The sequence below is a fragment of the Parambassis ranga genome, chromosome 7 (genome assembly GCF_900634625.1).
Source record: "Parambassis ranga chromosome 7, fParRan2.1, whole genome shotgun sequence".
NCBI classification, from domain to species: domain Eukaryota; kingdom Metazoa; phylum Chordata; class Actinopteri; family Ambassidae; genus Parambassis; species Parambassis ranga.
Window position 1 is genome coordinate 1,196,155 of NC_041028.1, and position 16,979 is coordinate 1,213,133.

At 43.7% G+C, this 16,979-nt stretch overlaps 1 protein-coding gene across 1 annotated transcript in view; it reads right to left on the reverse strand.

The window, feature by feature from the left end:
* Positions 1-16,979, reverse strand: part of oprl1 (opiate receptor-like 1) — a 74,250-nt gene that overhangs the window by 2,900 nt on the left and 54,371 nt on the right. Inside the window, exons 3-5 of the mRNA XM_028410577.1 lie at positions 16,820-16,907; positions 15,447-15,629; positions 14,397-14,487 (exon numbers count right to left, since the gene is read on the reverse strand). Coding sequence (XP_028266378.1) covers positions 14,397-14,487; positions 15,447-15,629; positions 16,820-16,907 — 362 coding nt within the window. The remainder of the gene's footprint in view (positions 1-14,396; positions 14,488-15,446; positions 15,630-16,819; positions 16,908-16,979) is intronic.

Here is a 16,979-nt window from a genome sequence, read left to right on the forward strand (position 1 = left end):
CAGTGTGCAGATAAAAGGAAGGGGAGGAGAGGGTGGAGAGAGGAGAGCAGGCAGGAAGATGAATGAGTCTGGACCCACGGACAGATAAGCAGAGGCCGGTGAAACCAAAGGCAGAGTTTCAGAAGAAGAAAATGTTCTTTATGAATATATGAGAACAGGTAGTACACAGAATTAAGATCTCCATCTTAAAAAAAATCAATGTTTTCAGCTGCCGTGTGCAAAGAAGCAGCAGCTGTAACAGGTGATTGATTAGTCCTCCATCTTAAAATCAAAATGTGAGGATTGTAGGCCAGCCTTTGAAAAACATGTATGAGTCAAAGCTATGACTCACTACAATATCATCACCTAACCTGACCGTGTCCTGTAGTGTGAATATGTGTTCAAGCATCAGACCAGAGGTGCAGGGTTACACTGAGGCACTCTGTGCATCACTCAGTTCTAAAGCGACATGAGCTTCAGATCACATTCACGCTGACTGAAGGAAAAACAATATTTTCTGTGTGCGTTGCTCAGTGTTTCTGATGACTTGAATCCTTTTTGTGATGATATATCTTATTGTGTCATATGGTTCCATGACATGTTTTGCTCTGAAGTCCAATCAGAAACAAGAAGTGTTGTCTCTACCCTTTCTGTTTTCTGAAACGCTGTTGTGTTTTGACCTTCAGGGCCACTGTAATATAAAGTCAGAGGTTAAAAACACACACACACATATATAAAGCATTAACAGAAACCGAGCAGGAGCAGCACAAAGAACGACCAAAGAAAAGAAAAGAAACGTGAAAGGTGAGGTCACTGAATGAAGAGATATAGATTTATATCTTTATAGCGTTCGCGTCAGGAGCTGGTGCTCAAAAGCTGAACATGGTGATGACGCACCGCCTTCTGAAAGGCTCCTCATGTCGTCCTTTGTTGTCTAACAACCCACGCATCTATGGTGACATCACTAGCGCCGTGGGCTCCTTTTACGTAGACGGTGACAGGTTGGCTGCTGAATTCAGACTGAACCCGGAAAGCACTCTGGACTCATTCTTTTTTTTTTTTTTCAATCAATTAGTCAAAGAAACTGCAAAATGCTCCCAACGATGATAGATCGCCATTAAAGATGTCCTCTGCTGCTGCTGGGATTTCAGCCATTAGTTAGTGTTCATGTTTTAATCATAAACTTGAAGAGGGTGCAGATTAAAGATGAGATTATTTTTTTTTAAATCCCAACGCTGTTTACAGGCTGAGAAATCAATCAAACTTAAAATGTAAATGAACGCAATGATGCCTTAAGTGTAGAGGATGTTGGAGAACTCTTTGGTCATCACAGAGGTTCAAGCTTCACTGAGTGCCCTCCACGGCTCTGATTATTATAATTATCCTGCTCTAACAAGTCTGTTTTTAATTAATTTTCCAAGTCCTTCAGAGCACCACTTAACATAAATTATTGCCCATTTTTTCAAATATTTAAGTCACCAGCTTTTCCTGCTTTTGTCAGCTTCTACCTGCTTTTATTGTGAAATATTAACATTCAGTGTTTTATTCACATTTTTCTTCAACCAAAGTCAAAAGTAACTTTGCCAATAGCACTTTCTGCAATAAATAAAACTGCACGAGTGGGAAGATAAAGCAACACACACACACACACACTGTTGAGATAAAGGAAGATCAAACAAATAGGAACTGGAAGTGAAAAAGTTGATCTATTATTCCATTTGTTGGTGCTTTTATCTGATGCATCTCACAGGGGCCACGAGTGCAGACGATTTATGGCGTGCGAGCGTCCCCAGGAAAAATGGGAGCTGCAGCCTGGGCTCCATTACCGCCACGCTTCAGCCATTGATCAAAAACGCAGTAAAAGTCTGCGCGAGGGGACAAGAATAGTGATAACCTGCTTGATAGGGCTGTGAAATTTGAGAGAGCTATAAAAGATGCTGTAGACGCATCTTTGTACCCTGAAGGAGGTAACCCGCACAAATGAAGCTGTGGTTTGGTTTTAAACACGAGGAAACAAAGCTGTACATGAATGGGTAATAACCTGTCTGTGTGTGTGGTCAGGGGTTAAATGAAATGACAGATGTCGGTTCAGCACTTTCAGGGTGCTGGTGTTCATTGAACACAATCAGTTCTCACTTCTGCCTTCGTCTCATCTTCTCCATGCCACTTCCTCATCTTCAGTAAACTGCTTCCTAAGCAGCTCAAGGCCTCACATTTCTGACAGTAAACCACAAAGACACGTCAGTTTATCATCCGTAATCTCATCCTCACTCTCCTCAGAGACGGGCAGCCGGCTGGTCAGCGCTGTTCAGACCTCACAGCTTCAGGTGGCTGCAGGCTACAGGCAGGTGGTCATGGTGAAAGACCTGACCTGATCGGACCCATTGGTAACCCAGGTCTCGCCATTTAAGAGACAAAGCATGAAAATAGACAACCTTTCCCCCGGTTGCTGCCATACAAATGTGACCTCCCTGTCACTGTTAGCCTGGAAGTCATTGTCAAAGCTGTCACTGCAGGTTAGCTAATGCCAGCTACTGTCTGACGTCCACACCAAAAACAAATCCCTATAGTGCTATCCTGTCCTAGTGAAGCTCCGGGGTTGGGTTTAGTCATTTAAACTACTCGGTTAGGTGATTCTGGTACTGATACATTCACAGTAGGGATGTCCCGATCCGATCACGTGATCGGAAATCGGGCCTGATTACGTGATTTCAGACTCGATCGGAATCGGACATTACCTCCCGATCAGGACTCGGATATATACTTTTTAGGGCTGTCAAAGTTAACGCCTTCTGTGCAGGGTGGCTCTGTGTCCTGTAGTGCAGGGGTATGACAGCTGCTTTTGGAGCGACAGGTCCTGGTTCGAGACCTCGATGTGCTGCGTGTGTGAAATCTCCCAGTGTGGCGGCACACGCACACACAGGCCTGTCGCGATAAACAATAAATCAATTAATTGCACGATAACTTTAAATGGGCTCGATAAGTTTTTCGGCCGCGATAAATTACATTTGCACGCTGGTTTGTTTTCCTCTCTCGCTCTCTCTCTCTCTCTCCCTCTCTCGCTGCCAAAGAGGCTGGATGACAAAAGGCATCACTCCGGTGCGTCGTAGCGTATAAAGTGTGCAAAGTCCGGCCGTCAGATTTAATATGGCCCGCGGCTTCTGTCTAAAATGTGTCAAACCTACAGGTAGTTCTTATTTTTTTAACTCATTGTGTAACGTTTACGGGATGTTCTCAGCAGACCACGGTCAGCTCGCTGTCTGCGTCACAGCGCTGCAGGGCTTGGACGTTACAGCAACACAGAGAGCTGTGAAGCTGCTCAACACCGGTTCAACACTTCCACACAATTCACCACAAGACTAAACATGCTTATGAATACAACGTGTTGTCAGAGAGAGTCCGCCTTGTACGAGTGAAGTTCTCTGCCTTCTCACTGGCGGCACTCGCTGCAGCGCCACCCAGTCTAGTCCTCTTGCCCAGTCCTCTGGTGCCATCTCTGCTATTTTATGTGTTTCTGTCTACATGGTGGCGTTTTTAAAATTCGCTGATGCGCACACACACACGCAAACGCGTGCGCACACAAACACATGTGCGCACAGGTGAGCCCACTCCCAGCAGCAGGTAGAGTGCGTGTTGTTTGGCTCTGTTGCTCATGACGTGCTAGTTGGTTTGACTTAACTCCATTGACTATGCTCAGATAAGCCATGATAATAGGCCTACCACTACTCATAATAATAACATTAATATCATTAATAATAACAATAATAATAATAATAATTGGGGGCCTTTCCAATGTTAAATGTTCTTTAGAAATTAAAGTTTATTGATCTTTGAAAGGGTGTACTTGCATTATATGTCATTATCATTAAGTTAGTTAAACATTGATTTGACAATATTATCGCTTATCGCAATAATTTCTCTTGGCAATTAATCGCCCAGCAAAATCTGTTATCGTGACAGGCCTACACACACACACACACACGGGTTTTGCCGCAATGAGTGCCTTTATAGAAAGGATCGGGACTCAGTATCGGCAGATACTCAAAATCAAATGACTCAGACTCGGACTCGAGGGCAAAAAAACCTGATCGGAACATCCCCAATTCACAGATCATATATTGCAGAGAATTCAGCTCATTAACTTGAGCAGTGTTGAAGGAATACCAATGCTACGATGTCACAGCAGCTATACTACTACTGCTGCAGACATACACCCCTTTGGTGCAGTCACTGTAGTCACAGAGAATATGAGTCAGTTTTATCTCCACCTTGATGTCACATGGACGATATTTCATTTTAAGGCTGGTGCCTGCTGATGTTTTGCAGATGATATCGTCCGTCCCTAATTTAGAAACTACTCGGCAAGGTTAAGAAAAAGATCACATCATACCATTTAACAGACACTTCAAGATAACGCTGCTTCATTTCTCCCATCTTAATCAACATAATTGATGGTCATGCATGTTACCATGGCGATGTATGCTGAAGCATTACAAATAATAAAAAACAGAGATGCTGATGGGTTTTCATTAATGGCGCCGCCTCGCCTGCTGCATCAAGGCTTCCCCACACATCATAAACACATGTGGGTGTGTGCACACTGTGAGCACATCCCAGAAACACCTCTGCACCCTCACGGGGCTGAATAGATGTTTGATTTGTTGCTACTCCATTACGGTTTTTCCCGTCAGTGCTGGCTGCGGCACCGGGAAAAGGTCAAGCTGCAATCACTCAATAGCTGTTAGCAGCAATCACAAAATTTCTCACATTCTGAAATGTCACGGGACGACTCCTGCTTCCCCTGTGTTTTAGCACAGCTACGGTTATATTTGTTTTTTAGAACACGCAGTGGATTAGCCCAGATTAACCTCAGACTAAAATGACTTCAACTGTCCGTCCTGGTGGAATAAGGTTGATTTATTATTACTGTTAATTTTTTTAATCTTAATTAATAAGAAAAATGTTCTTTATGAATATATGAGAACAGGTAGTACACAGAATTAAGAGCTCCATCTTAAAAAAAATCAATGTTTTCAGCTGCCGTGTGCAAAGAAGCAGCAGCTGTAACAGGTGATTGATTAGTCCTCCATCTTAAAATAAAATGTGAGGATTGTAGGCCAGCCTTTGAAAAACATGTATGAGTCAAAGCTATGACTCACTACAATATCATCACCTAACCTGACCGTGTCCTGTAGTGTGAATATGTGTTCAAGCATCAGACCAGAGGTGCAGGGTTACACTGAGGCACTCTGTGCATCGCTCAGTTCTAAAGCGACATGAGCTTCAGATCACATTCACGCTGACTGAAGGAAAAACAATATTTTCTGTGTGTTGCTCAGTGTTTCTGATGACTTGAATCCTTTCTGTGATGATATATCTTATTGTGTCATATGGTTCCATGACATGTTTTGCTCAAGTGTTGTATGGTGATTTGGTGTTTTCCACATTTTTGTGCGATGACTACAGATGAGAGCAAATCTAAGGTGTGGTCAGGATGTGCAGAAGTCAGCCGACCATCAGACCAGTGTCTGGTGTAGGCTCCTGGTCCTAAACATGTGGAGCCAAACCTCCCACGTTCGCTCTTCCTCCGGCTCAGATGGTTTTTCTTATTAGTTTTGCTGTTATTCTCACAGCCCTCTTTCACTTCCATTATTTTCCTTTTTCCTGAACCTCTCTCACTCTGAGGTCCTTTAACTTCGGCTCCGCTCCTCTCTCTCTGGCCTCTCACTTCACTTCCCCCTTTGTGTTTTGTCTTCACACGGACACTCGCTGTGCTCCTCTGTGGGGACTGCAGTCCTCCTGACTCTCGGTTGCCTTCACTCTCGGAATAAAACGTCTTCATCCCTTCTCCTTTCTCCAGCTGGGTTTCGATTTCTTGCTTTCTTATTGCTCGTCTCTGCTGCAGCTCCCTCCTTTGATTTTCAATCAGAAAGCAGCATTCTCCTCTCTCCTGTTCTTTTTCCTTTCACCTCTCTTCACATATTCACTAATCATTTCTTCCTTTTCTTCGCCCTCCTCCTCCTCCTCCGCCTCATCGTATAGCTCCCATTTCATTTTCAGCCCGAGGCCAATGGCTGTGGTCTCGCACTGATTGGATCCCCGTGCCCTCCCACCTGAACACATCAGCGCTTGTTACTTGGGTTTAAACTGCCCCCTCAGTCCTCATGCTGCGCTGGATCAAGAAAATTCTCCTCTTGATAATACTACTTGTGTAATGTTCACTATTCTTCATTCACTGCAGCATTGTTCTTATTGTGTTCTTAATCTTCACTTAAAAAAACACTCATTCACAGCCTCTGTTTACACAGAATGATAACATGGAGCTCGGAAACTGCAGGAAACAGGAGGTAAATATAGAACCGGTGGTGATTTATGAGCAGCGGAGGAACTGCTGAATGTGTCTGCTGAGACAAACGCAGTGAGCACAAACATGCAGATGCTCAGACAGCAACCATGAGAGCCCTCCAGCTGAACGAGAGTGAAATATGAGCTTTAATCAAACCAAAGCAGATCACAGACTTGTACCACTGTGTACTTTCACAGTAACTAGTGTGGAGAGAATGGTCAAGGGGGACATAAACTGTATGGATGAAGCCTCCTCACCTTCATATTGCACCTAAACTCCAGGAAGCCAGAAAGCATCTGTCACTAATATGATTTTAATGATTTCCCCTGTACAGTAACAAGAATTTATTAAAGGTTGGGTAGGAGATTCTGAAAACTCAGTGAGAGTCAGCCAGATTTCAAAGTAAACACACGCCCCTTTCTCTCAGAGCTCACCCTGAAGCCACGCCTCCAATCACATGGACGCCATCACCTGAAGACGAGCTGCGGTCTGTGACTTCGGCCATCATGCACGTACCTCTCTGGTGCACAGAGCAGGAAGAGAGTGACAACCAGCCAATACTCCTACAGGGTCCACCCGGAGGATTGGCTGATGTTTTTATGTTTTATAGCTTCAGATGATTCATATTCTTCGTTTTAATGAGAAACTGACGAACTAATCGGTTGATATCAGATTGTAAAGAGAAGTTACACTAATCTAACAAAAGTGCATCAGAATGAAATCTCCTACCCGACCTTTAATACACATGGCAGCTCAAAGTGAGGCCAGAACCTCAGGATCGCCCCCTGATGGCTGGCTGCAGTATAAGTTACTAACTACTCAACTCCATGTTAGTGGATGGAACATCGAGCCAACTAAAAACTAAAAGAGATAGCTTCTGTATATACAGTCTATGTACCAGGAGACAGCCCCCAGTGGACGTAGCGAGAACTACAGTTCTACAGCACTGTATGATGACAGATCATTGACAGTAAAAACTATGGACAGAGCTTCCGTGACGTCACCCGTTTGTTTCTGAAGAGCTGTTCTGAGGCTCGGTGGGAGGTTCCAGGACGTTGATGACCGCCGCCATGTTGGCAGCGTCACGTCACCAAAACTCTCAAATATGGACAAAGAGGGGGAGCACGAGCGGGGTTTAGGGGGGCGGGCGATCGTGGGAGCAGGAAACTCACGCTGTGATACGGCAACTGTCTGTCACTCAAGCGGCAACGCCCATAATTATGCGTAATTTTAAGTCAGAATACAATTGAAAGGAAATGAAATTGAAATTCACCCCCCCTACAACTGACACTAGAAGAGAACCTATCATCTGAGACCAGAGTGGTTTTTTGTACCAGGCTGTAAACATGTTAATTTCTGCTGTGAAGTCGGCCATTTTAACATGGGAGTCTATGGGAAATTACTCGCTTTTGGAGCCAACCCCCAGCTGTTGCAGCGTGAATTACAAGTTTTGACACTTCCGCATGGGCTTCAAGTCTGAGCCCTGAAGGTTGCCGCTTGTGACAGATGCACATTAGATAAGGGTATTTACTGTTTTTAACAAAGTCTTATTAGTGCAAACAGTCTTCTGAGCTTTGACTTTTAAATTCATTTAAACCTTATTTAGATATTTTCTAACAAGTCAATAAACCATTACCAGCCTCTTAGTGGTGAGGCATCAGGTCACTGTAGGTCTCTAAGAGGAAGCGATATCAGAGCTGTCTGCATGAGAAGAATCACCGCTGACCTGCAGTGACTCTGCAGGTCTGTGTGACGCTTACTGGCACACAAGTTTAGCCATTAGCCTCACTCAGTGCATTAATGCATGTACAGTGTGCTCTCTGTGACACATTTTCTACATGTTTTTTTCGTTAATAGTTCAGTCAGAGCATCTATTAGTGCCAGCAGAGTTGCTGCTGATTATAGCCTCCTTCCTGCCACTGTGTCCTTGGGCAAGGCTTTTGACCACAATTACTGTGAGCGGCGTGCCGTGACTTTCCCTGCAGCTGTCGGGTCGCGAAGCTGCTTTGACCCCTCTCTGTTTGTTTAGAGCAGAGGAGCTGAAGAGGAGAGGAGTGAACGTTGTTTATGCCTGAATGTCAATTGTACTGTACGGCCTGGAGGAAGCAGGCGGAAAGGAGACGGGAAAAAAAAGAACAAAAAAAACTGGATGATAATGAGATAAAGATGAGAATGTGATGAGAATAGATGCAAAGAAGACAGCTCTGAAATGAGAGGAGATTAAATGAGAAGAAAGAATAAAAGATGAATGTAGGAGGAGATAAAAGGACGGAGACATGAGCAAAAACTCTCAGATAGAAGACGGCAGGAGAGAGGAGAGGACTGCAGCTGTAGCTCAGCTGTAGAGTAGACTAATAAAAATGATTATGGGATTAGGCTGTAGCTGCAGGCTGAGGCCGGATCAATATCTAACCAACAGACCTCCCGCTTCCCCGCCAGCTACGACATATTACTCGACTTAACTGCAAAACTGGCCTGCTGTAATAACTGCGCTCTGTGTGGGCGCCGTCTGAAAGATGTTCAAGTTGGCATTAACATAAATATTAAAAGCCTTCTTTTGTACTGTGCATTAAAGTCACACAGAACTGGCTCTTTATTTCCCAAAGACACAGTTTACCAGCCACAGCAGCTTTTCCTGTTCTGTTGCCTCAATGCTGGAATTAAAATGGATTTTTTGGGGGAGTTTGTATCATTTAATTTACACAACAACCTATAACTTGTTTTTTTTTATTGAATGAACAAAAAAAGTGCAATAAAAACGTATAAAAGCTGTTATTCTGCTGGGGGTATGCTTCCATGAGCTTGGCACATGTAGTCCCTGAGATTTTACTGGTGCAGGTCCTTCAGTCGTTAAGTCATGCCACAGGATTAAGGGGCCGGGGTTAGACACATTCACATGTTTCCTACTGTAGCATCATGTTTATGGTCATTGTCCTGCTAGAAGCTCTGGCCCAGCCTTAAATATCTAGAGGCCTGAAACAGAATTTGCCTGTATTTACCAAAACATCCCCACAACATGATGCTGCCACCGCCGTGCTTTCACTGTGCAGATGGTGCTCTGAGGATGATGAGGTGTTCACCACCATAGTGATTTCCTTAAAGGTCCAAAAGTTTAGTTTCAAGTTTAGTCTGATCTGACTATAGGACCTTTTTCCATGTGAGTGTGGAGTCTCCACTTTATGCCTTCTGGCTTGCTTGGTGGTGGTCCTTAAGCCAGGGAAACTAGAAACTTCATTTTGGGAAGTTTAAACCATTGACAGTAAAAACTATGGACAGAGCTTCCATGATGTCACCCGTTTGTTTCTGGTGGGAGGTTCCGGGACACTCCGACCGCCGCCATGTTGGCAGCGTCACGTCTGCCAAAACTCCAAATACGGACAAAGAGGGGGAGAACAAGCAGAGTTTAAGGGGGCGGGCGATCGTGGAAGCAGGAAACTCACGCTGTGATACAGCAACCACCTGTCACTCAAAGCAGCAACACCCATAATTATGCACAATGTTTTATTAAATATAATTAAAAGCAGTTATAAAAAAATCACCTCCTGTACAATTGACAGTAGAAGAGAACTTTTCATTTAATAGTTTTTTGTACCAGGCTGTGAAGTTTTAAATCTAACATCACATTAAACAATAAATGTTTGTTTTTTGGTGTCACTTACTGGATACTTTTGTTATGCTAGTAAAAAATCTCTTTGCGGCTAAATCAAGCTGAATCCATGTCAGCTGTAAAGACAGACAGGCAGAGTGCCAACAGGCCGGCGGCAGCTGATCGGTGACCTGATGTCTGAGAGCCAGCTGGCACACCTGCTCTGCTTCAGGTCTGCACAGGGGAAAGTGCACAAGAGGCCAGAGCTGCAGAGACAGTGTTTTTTTTGTGGAATACATATTTTAGAGCTGCAGAGAAATGCAGTTGATCATGAAAAATTGATCGTTTCAGCAGGTAGACTGGTGAGATTTACAACCAAAGAGTGGAGAGGAGTCAGCAGAGCTGTGTCAGGTGGAACGGAGAGACCAGCTGCCAAGACAATAGCAGAAGCATCACAATAATCCGTCAGCGCTTCGATGAATTAAGAGGGATATTTTTCCCAACGACAGTTTTCAGTGAAAACACTTACTGCTGAGTAACAACCCTGTTTACCCTCTGATGACATATTGTAGTCATATCCATCTGTGTGTTTGCATCAAGCATCCTGCACTGCCCATCTAAGGTCATTTGAATGTCTTTGTGTGCCTGTTGCCACGGTAACCGAGCAGAATTCTTGGAATATTTTATCCTTTTTTGGGAGACGGCGTGGCCATCTGCAGGCAACTTTTTACTGCGATGTCTACAGCTGCCATCACGATCAGATCCCAAGCACACATAAATACTCATCATCATCATCATCATCATCATCATCATGTTACACACACATACACAGCTAGACTGCAAAGTTTTGGCCCATGATATTAAATTATACATTTGTGCAGACGACCTATGCTCGAATACATCAACGGCTGAGCGAGAGGATTCATGGAAACACACACACACACACACACAGGTGCAGCTGCTCAGCAGAAACTGATAAGAGAAATGAAGCGATGTGAGAATGAAGCTGCTGTTATCAGCTGCAGGAGGCTGTAATGAACCGGGAGCTGTGATGAAGTCTCAAACTTCAAAGGTGTTAAACTTCAGTGTTTGTCCTGCTGTAATCCCATTAAAGGAGTTTTCCACAGGCTTCACTCAGATTAGGACTCGACATCACCCCTCCATCCAGCCTGCAGCTGATGTATGATCTAAAACATATGATCTGAGCCCAGACTTTGTAATAATTTGTAAAGTTTAAACTCTACAATTAAAATGAAAGCATTTTATTTATTATGGGGTTTGTGGAGAGAGAGCAGTTTTTGGCTGCGATCAAAAGGATCAAGATGTTACTGTCCAAACAAGAGGAAAGTGGACAAAGAACACAGAGTGCAGTATTTTTATGCTACCTGCCTGAGTGATAGACTGTCTGCTCAGCTCTACTTTAGGACGTTCTGTTTAGCTGCAGATTGTTGGCTGTAGCGTCTGTTACAAGCACCTGTGTGTGTCTCTGCCGTCCCCAGCTTAACTGACGTTGTTAGTGGAGTTGTGAACTCCCTTTTCTATCAGTAAATGAATACACGTTACAGTAATTCTGGGGGAGGCTCCTAGTGCAACAAATAATGACAACAGTGGAATTGTGCTTTTAAGTGCAGGGGGGAGTCTGAGCCTTCAAGATAAAGACATCATTATAGAGTAGAAAAAGTCAGTAAAAACCAAAACGTTCACAGATACTGCTCCTCCACGGAGGGGGCCCTCCTGTGGGATCATATTAGCAGCTAATTTGGGTTTGGGACCTGTGGTTTGGATCATATTTGGCATTCAGAGAGGGGGCAGCCAGCGGGAGAGTAATGATATGGAAGATGAACGATTCTAATTGTCTCATCTGAGGCTTCAAAAACGTATTTGGCTGTTTAATTAATGCTCTATTTAAATTCAGAGGGCACATGGCCTCTGCTCTCAGTTCCTACACATTCCTCTTTGTTTTTATTGTTCATTAATGCTGCTGGTTTCATATTGTCTGACACTGAGACAGGGCTCATGTCGTCATCTATAACCTGTAAACATCTCCGTAAACCTGGCTCAGACCTTTCTGAGCACAAAAATGTTCTGAAAGTGGTTGGATTTCAGAGCAGAGGGAAATAAATCAACACATATAAATCTGACTTTTGCAAAGCTCTAAGTAACTTTTGCACTTTGTAACTGTCTGATTAGCGGCCTAAAAGAGAACTCTACAAAGTTAATATCTCTGAGCACATCTGCTCTTCCACGCCGGAACAGAAACTAAGCACAGCATCACTAATACATCACAACCTGTTGGGCTGTAGTGTTGCTACTAAGGCTCTCTGATTATGTAACGAAAGCTTTTTTAGATCTGTTTGCTACTGAGGGAATAACGCAAGGCTGAGAGCTGCAGCTCGAGTCTGAACAAATACATATATTCATAGTTTGATCATTCAGAACCACGGTTTATCAAGCTCTCATCCATCTTTAATGAAGCCTGCACAGCCTGAGTTCAAACCTCAACACACACACACACATTGCGTACAGAACACTGACGGCAGACCCTGTGTCTGCATGTTCCAGCTGCAGTGTGATGCTGGGTGATCCGAGCAGAGCAGCCTCATGAGCAGGCTGGACTTGTATCACTGTAGAGCTCCTTAATCAGCCCGGTCCACTCTGAGCAGGCTGACAAACACTGTATGTTCAGCGCATGCAGCGTGCATCATCAATGGAGCCCTGATACTACAGTTCACCATGGCAACAGCAGCTTTCCCTCTGGAAATGCTGTGAGTTTCAACATAGAGCCTAAATAATTAACATGGCTACAGTAAAAAAAAAGGAGAGACAGTTGAAATATTGAAGAATATTGAGAAATATTTCATCTAAAATTAATTAGTAGGTGCCAAATCACACGTAGAGACAGTTCAAATTAATTATAAAAAACATAAAAAAACCAGTTACTGTACTTACAGAAAACAACTGTGTGTGTGGTCAGGACTGAAACCGTCTCTGCTCTGTAAAGGGGAGGAGACAGAAACTTGAAGAAAACCTCCTCCCGAACAGGACCACCTGCTGTTACCATGGTAACAAGTCAACTGTCTTTCTGGAATTGACATGACTTCCACCTCTTTGTTCATTTCAGGCTCGTTGAACCTGCTTTAAGCTTCACCTAAAAACCCGTGGCATGTTTTCACAGCATGAAGAGGACGAAGAAGCAGCTTTGACTTAACTTCCCTTCACATCCATACAGATCGTATCTATGAGAGCAGCCTGAGAGCAGACAAAGTCAGGAACATGCAGCATGTAGGGGACGTGCAGGCGATGAATTTACCTGAGGAGCAGCAGATGAAGCTAATGATATGGATTTTAATGCAGACAGCTGTCTGCATGTATAAACACACGTTCCCGCACTTCTACAGGACTGCATGCAAGCTTTTATTGCTTTTATTGTTTTTATTGTCACTTCCTGTCTGGCTCTTTAATGTCACTTCACACTGTCTGCTGCACTTAGTTTTTTATCATTACAAAATGTTTTGCTTTGCTTCCACAGTCGATGCTCAGACTAAGTTCCTATTGTATTTTTTATTTTTTAATGCTGGATTTATTTAAGCAGAAGAAAGTGCAGAGAAATTAGGGTTAAGTAGGAGGAAGAGGCCCCCACAGCCAGCAAGGTGAGCAGAGCAGAGCAGAGCAGGGCTGGGCTGGACCCAGGCAGCTGACTAGGGACAAACATTTTACTGTGGGCCACACATGGAGATGAAAAGAGGAACAAACAACCAAACCCACTGGGCTGGACCAGACTTTCATGTTACCTATAATACATTTTCCAATGATTATGATTGCAGCTCACTGCAGATGTTTTTGCTGTGTGTTCATGTAGTTTCTGTTTAGTGAGTTCAGCCTGCTCTTTACTGGTGCCACAGTCACAGTGCTTTGTTAGCATCTGTGCTTTGTCTTGCATTAATGCCAAAAGCCCAGTGCATTCTGGGAGATGATGGAGTACAAACATGTGGTTTTGGGTCTAAGTATCGAAACAGATTTATTAAACTTGTCTGAATGATTCATGAGTTGTGAGGAGCAGAACACACTTCTGCTGCAGTGCATTCATGAATGAACGCAGTGACACTGTCTTCGTTTCAAACACCTCGTGCTTCTGCATGTTTCATCTCATAATCACTGTGAACTGTGCCGCTAAGGAAGTGAAGCAGCAGTAACATGTCCGCTCTCACACCCACTTTATTCAGCAGCAGGTTGTGTACAGTGCAGCCTGAGTAAAGCCTTAGATTAGTGGAGCTCCATAACTGTGCAGTGTTTCACTATGAATTAGACAATAACATCTACACAGGCGCTGTCAGCGGCACTGGGCTCTGTACAGTAACAGTGACTGTTTGTAAAGAGTCTGATGTTTGTTATCATCACAGTCTATTATCAGAGATCAGACACAAGGAAAGGAATCCACAGCGGTGACTGAATGTGTGTGTGTGTGTGTGTGTGTGAATGACTTACTGTTATGCTCTTGTTCCTCTTCTACATTTCCCATGACCATAACCGGCACTCCGAAGGCTGAGGCCAACACCCACACACAGATATTCACCACCTGAACAACAGACACATTTATTCACCTTTTCAGACATCTTCACTCGCTGTGTAGCCGTCCATTCATTCCAATACATTCACGATACAAGCCACATTGTTCAGTACACGTTTCTCTTGATGTTACATATTCATAATAACAAATGTGTCATTGTGCTCTCTCAGCAGTCCTATTTGTGAGCCCATCCAAATGGTGTGCCAGGCAGTTAGACCATTATCTGACTAAAAGAGAGAAGTTGTCAAAAGAGAAGCAGTTTTTGTCAGATTGGTGGATGGTTAAGGATGTTGTCAAACTCTCACACCAATCATAAATGTTAATAACTAAAGCAGGCTTCATGTGATGAGTTGCTGTCCTACAGCTATTCTATTCATTTCTACATTACATTCATTATTTGACCCCCCATTCATTCCTAATCATAGATGACTGTGTTGTAGCGCCCCCTAGATAAACTTCAGCTAGTTGGTAGTAGTCATGAACAAAAAGTGGAACATGATCAATAGAGACTAAATCGGTTTATGTACCAGGCTGTAAATATGTTTATTTCTGCTCTAGATCTGGAGGTCTATGGGAGTTGACTCAGTTTTCAGATCCAGCCCCTAGAGGCCGTTGGGGGAAGCGTCTCCTCAAGTTGAATGAACATATGAAAATGGGTTATTAAATACTGTTAATAAATAATCACTGTATCAGGGGGCTGCATGCGGTACATTCAGCCCTGTGTGTTTCCGACCCTTGCTCTCCTGACACTCACTGAGCCGCTGATGTTTGTCAGAGTGTGAGTTGAGTGCAGTTTATTTTCAGTTCTTTCTGGCCGACAACAAACACGCAGTGAGCTCAGAGGATTCATGATCTGACCCGAGCGTGACATCCCACTCTGACGTGAACCCTAGCCGTCATTTTTCAGGCAGCATAAAAGGAAACGAGGCAAATGTCTCACTTTGAAATGAGGCGTTTTTTTTTTTTACCTTGGCCTTGTGAGGAGTCCTCATGTCCAGCGCTTTGACAGGGTGGCAGACGGCCACGTACCTGTCCATGCTCATCACTGTCAGGGTGAAGGTGCTAGTGAACATGTTGTAGTAGTCGATCGACACCACCGCCTTGCACAGGGCTTTCCCGAATGGCCAGAAGCCCAGAAACACATCAGTGCCCTGGAAGCATTCAGAAATCAAATAACGAACAGAGACACAGAGACAGACCTGGAGGCAAAAATCAGCTCATATTCCTCTGAAATATGACTAAAGAACTGTGAATGTAAGCAGCTGTGATGGATTTGCAGAGCTTTAGAAGATGATACAGTACAGATATTAAATAAAATGCCATTTACTCTGCATATTTGCCTTCCCTGTATCACCATCAAACACACATACCCAAGGTTGCATAAGAGGCAATATGTTCACCCAATATAATACAATGTACAGTGTTGTCAATGAAATTCTGTAGTTGGAAGTGTCAAAAAATAGTCAGCCTGGGGATGGCTTAGTAGAACAAGGCAGGTCTCATTGTAGTGGCTACACTTTTTAAAGTAAGTCACTTATGTGTGTTTAATTATACAGGCGACTGGCAGAACCCAAGCAAAGGAACATGACACACCGGTGTGTGTAACATGCTAACCAGCCTGTAGCCTGGTGTAACGCCATCTTAAAGCAGCAGATGATACAGTGAGCCAGTGTTGTGTCCAAAGTGTATATACTATTGAAATTGTCTAATAACCACCTGGATAGCTCACACTGGTGGCTGCGGTGTGTACAGCAACTCATAGCTAGTTTCTAGTAACACGAGGAGACCAAATGTAAATGGACACCACTTCAGCCGGTCTGTTTTAAATGCTGCAGCCGGTTGCAGCTTTAGAGCATATAAAGAGGATTCAGATGCTCATAAAGTTTAAAAAAATGATCCTTCCACGTTAGCTGTGGAAGAAACTCAAGGCCACCTAAACACAATTCATACTGCCAGTAGGTGGCGCTATGAGTATTTCACCACATTAGCATATCAATCTGTTCAGAATGACAGGCTCAGCATGCCTGAGTTTCTTTTTAGTACACATAGGATGAAGTATGTGGGAGATACAGCCACAAATACATCTATTTCCTGTGCATTAGAAGGTAAGAGTAAGTGCACCAATTTAGACCTCGATCGGACAATTCCCCTAGGAGGAGTTCGTTAAAATACGATGGGTGCGAAATGCTAAATGGCGAGGTTATTCCAATATCAGCTCGCCTGACTTCATCACCCTTCATCAGACTTTACAAACGCTTCCAAAAGGGCCTACTATGAATTCCAGCAAGTAAGATGTGTGTTATTAGGTTACTAAGTTTGCAGGTGTTTGATGAAGTCATACCTGGAAAGGTAACGTGGCCAGGAACAGGGAGTCAGCCAGAGCCAGGTTAAAGATGTATATGTTAGTGGCTGTCTTCATCTTGGTGTATCTGCAGATAGGACACACACACACACACACACACTTAGTCAAATGGAACAGCACAGTCTAGCAGCTCCATTTA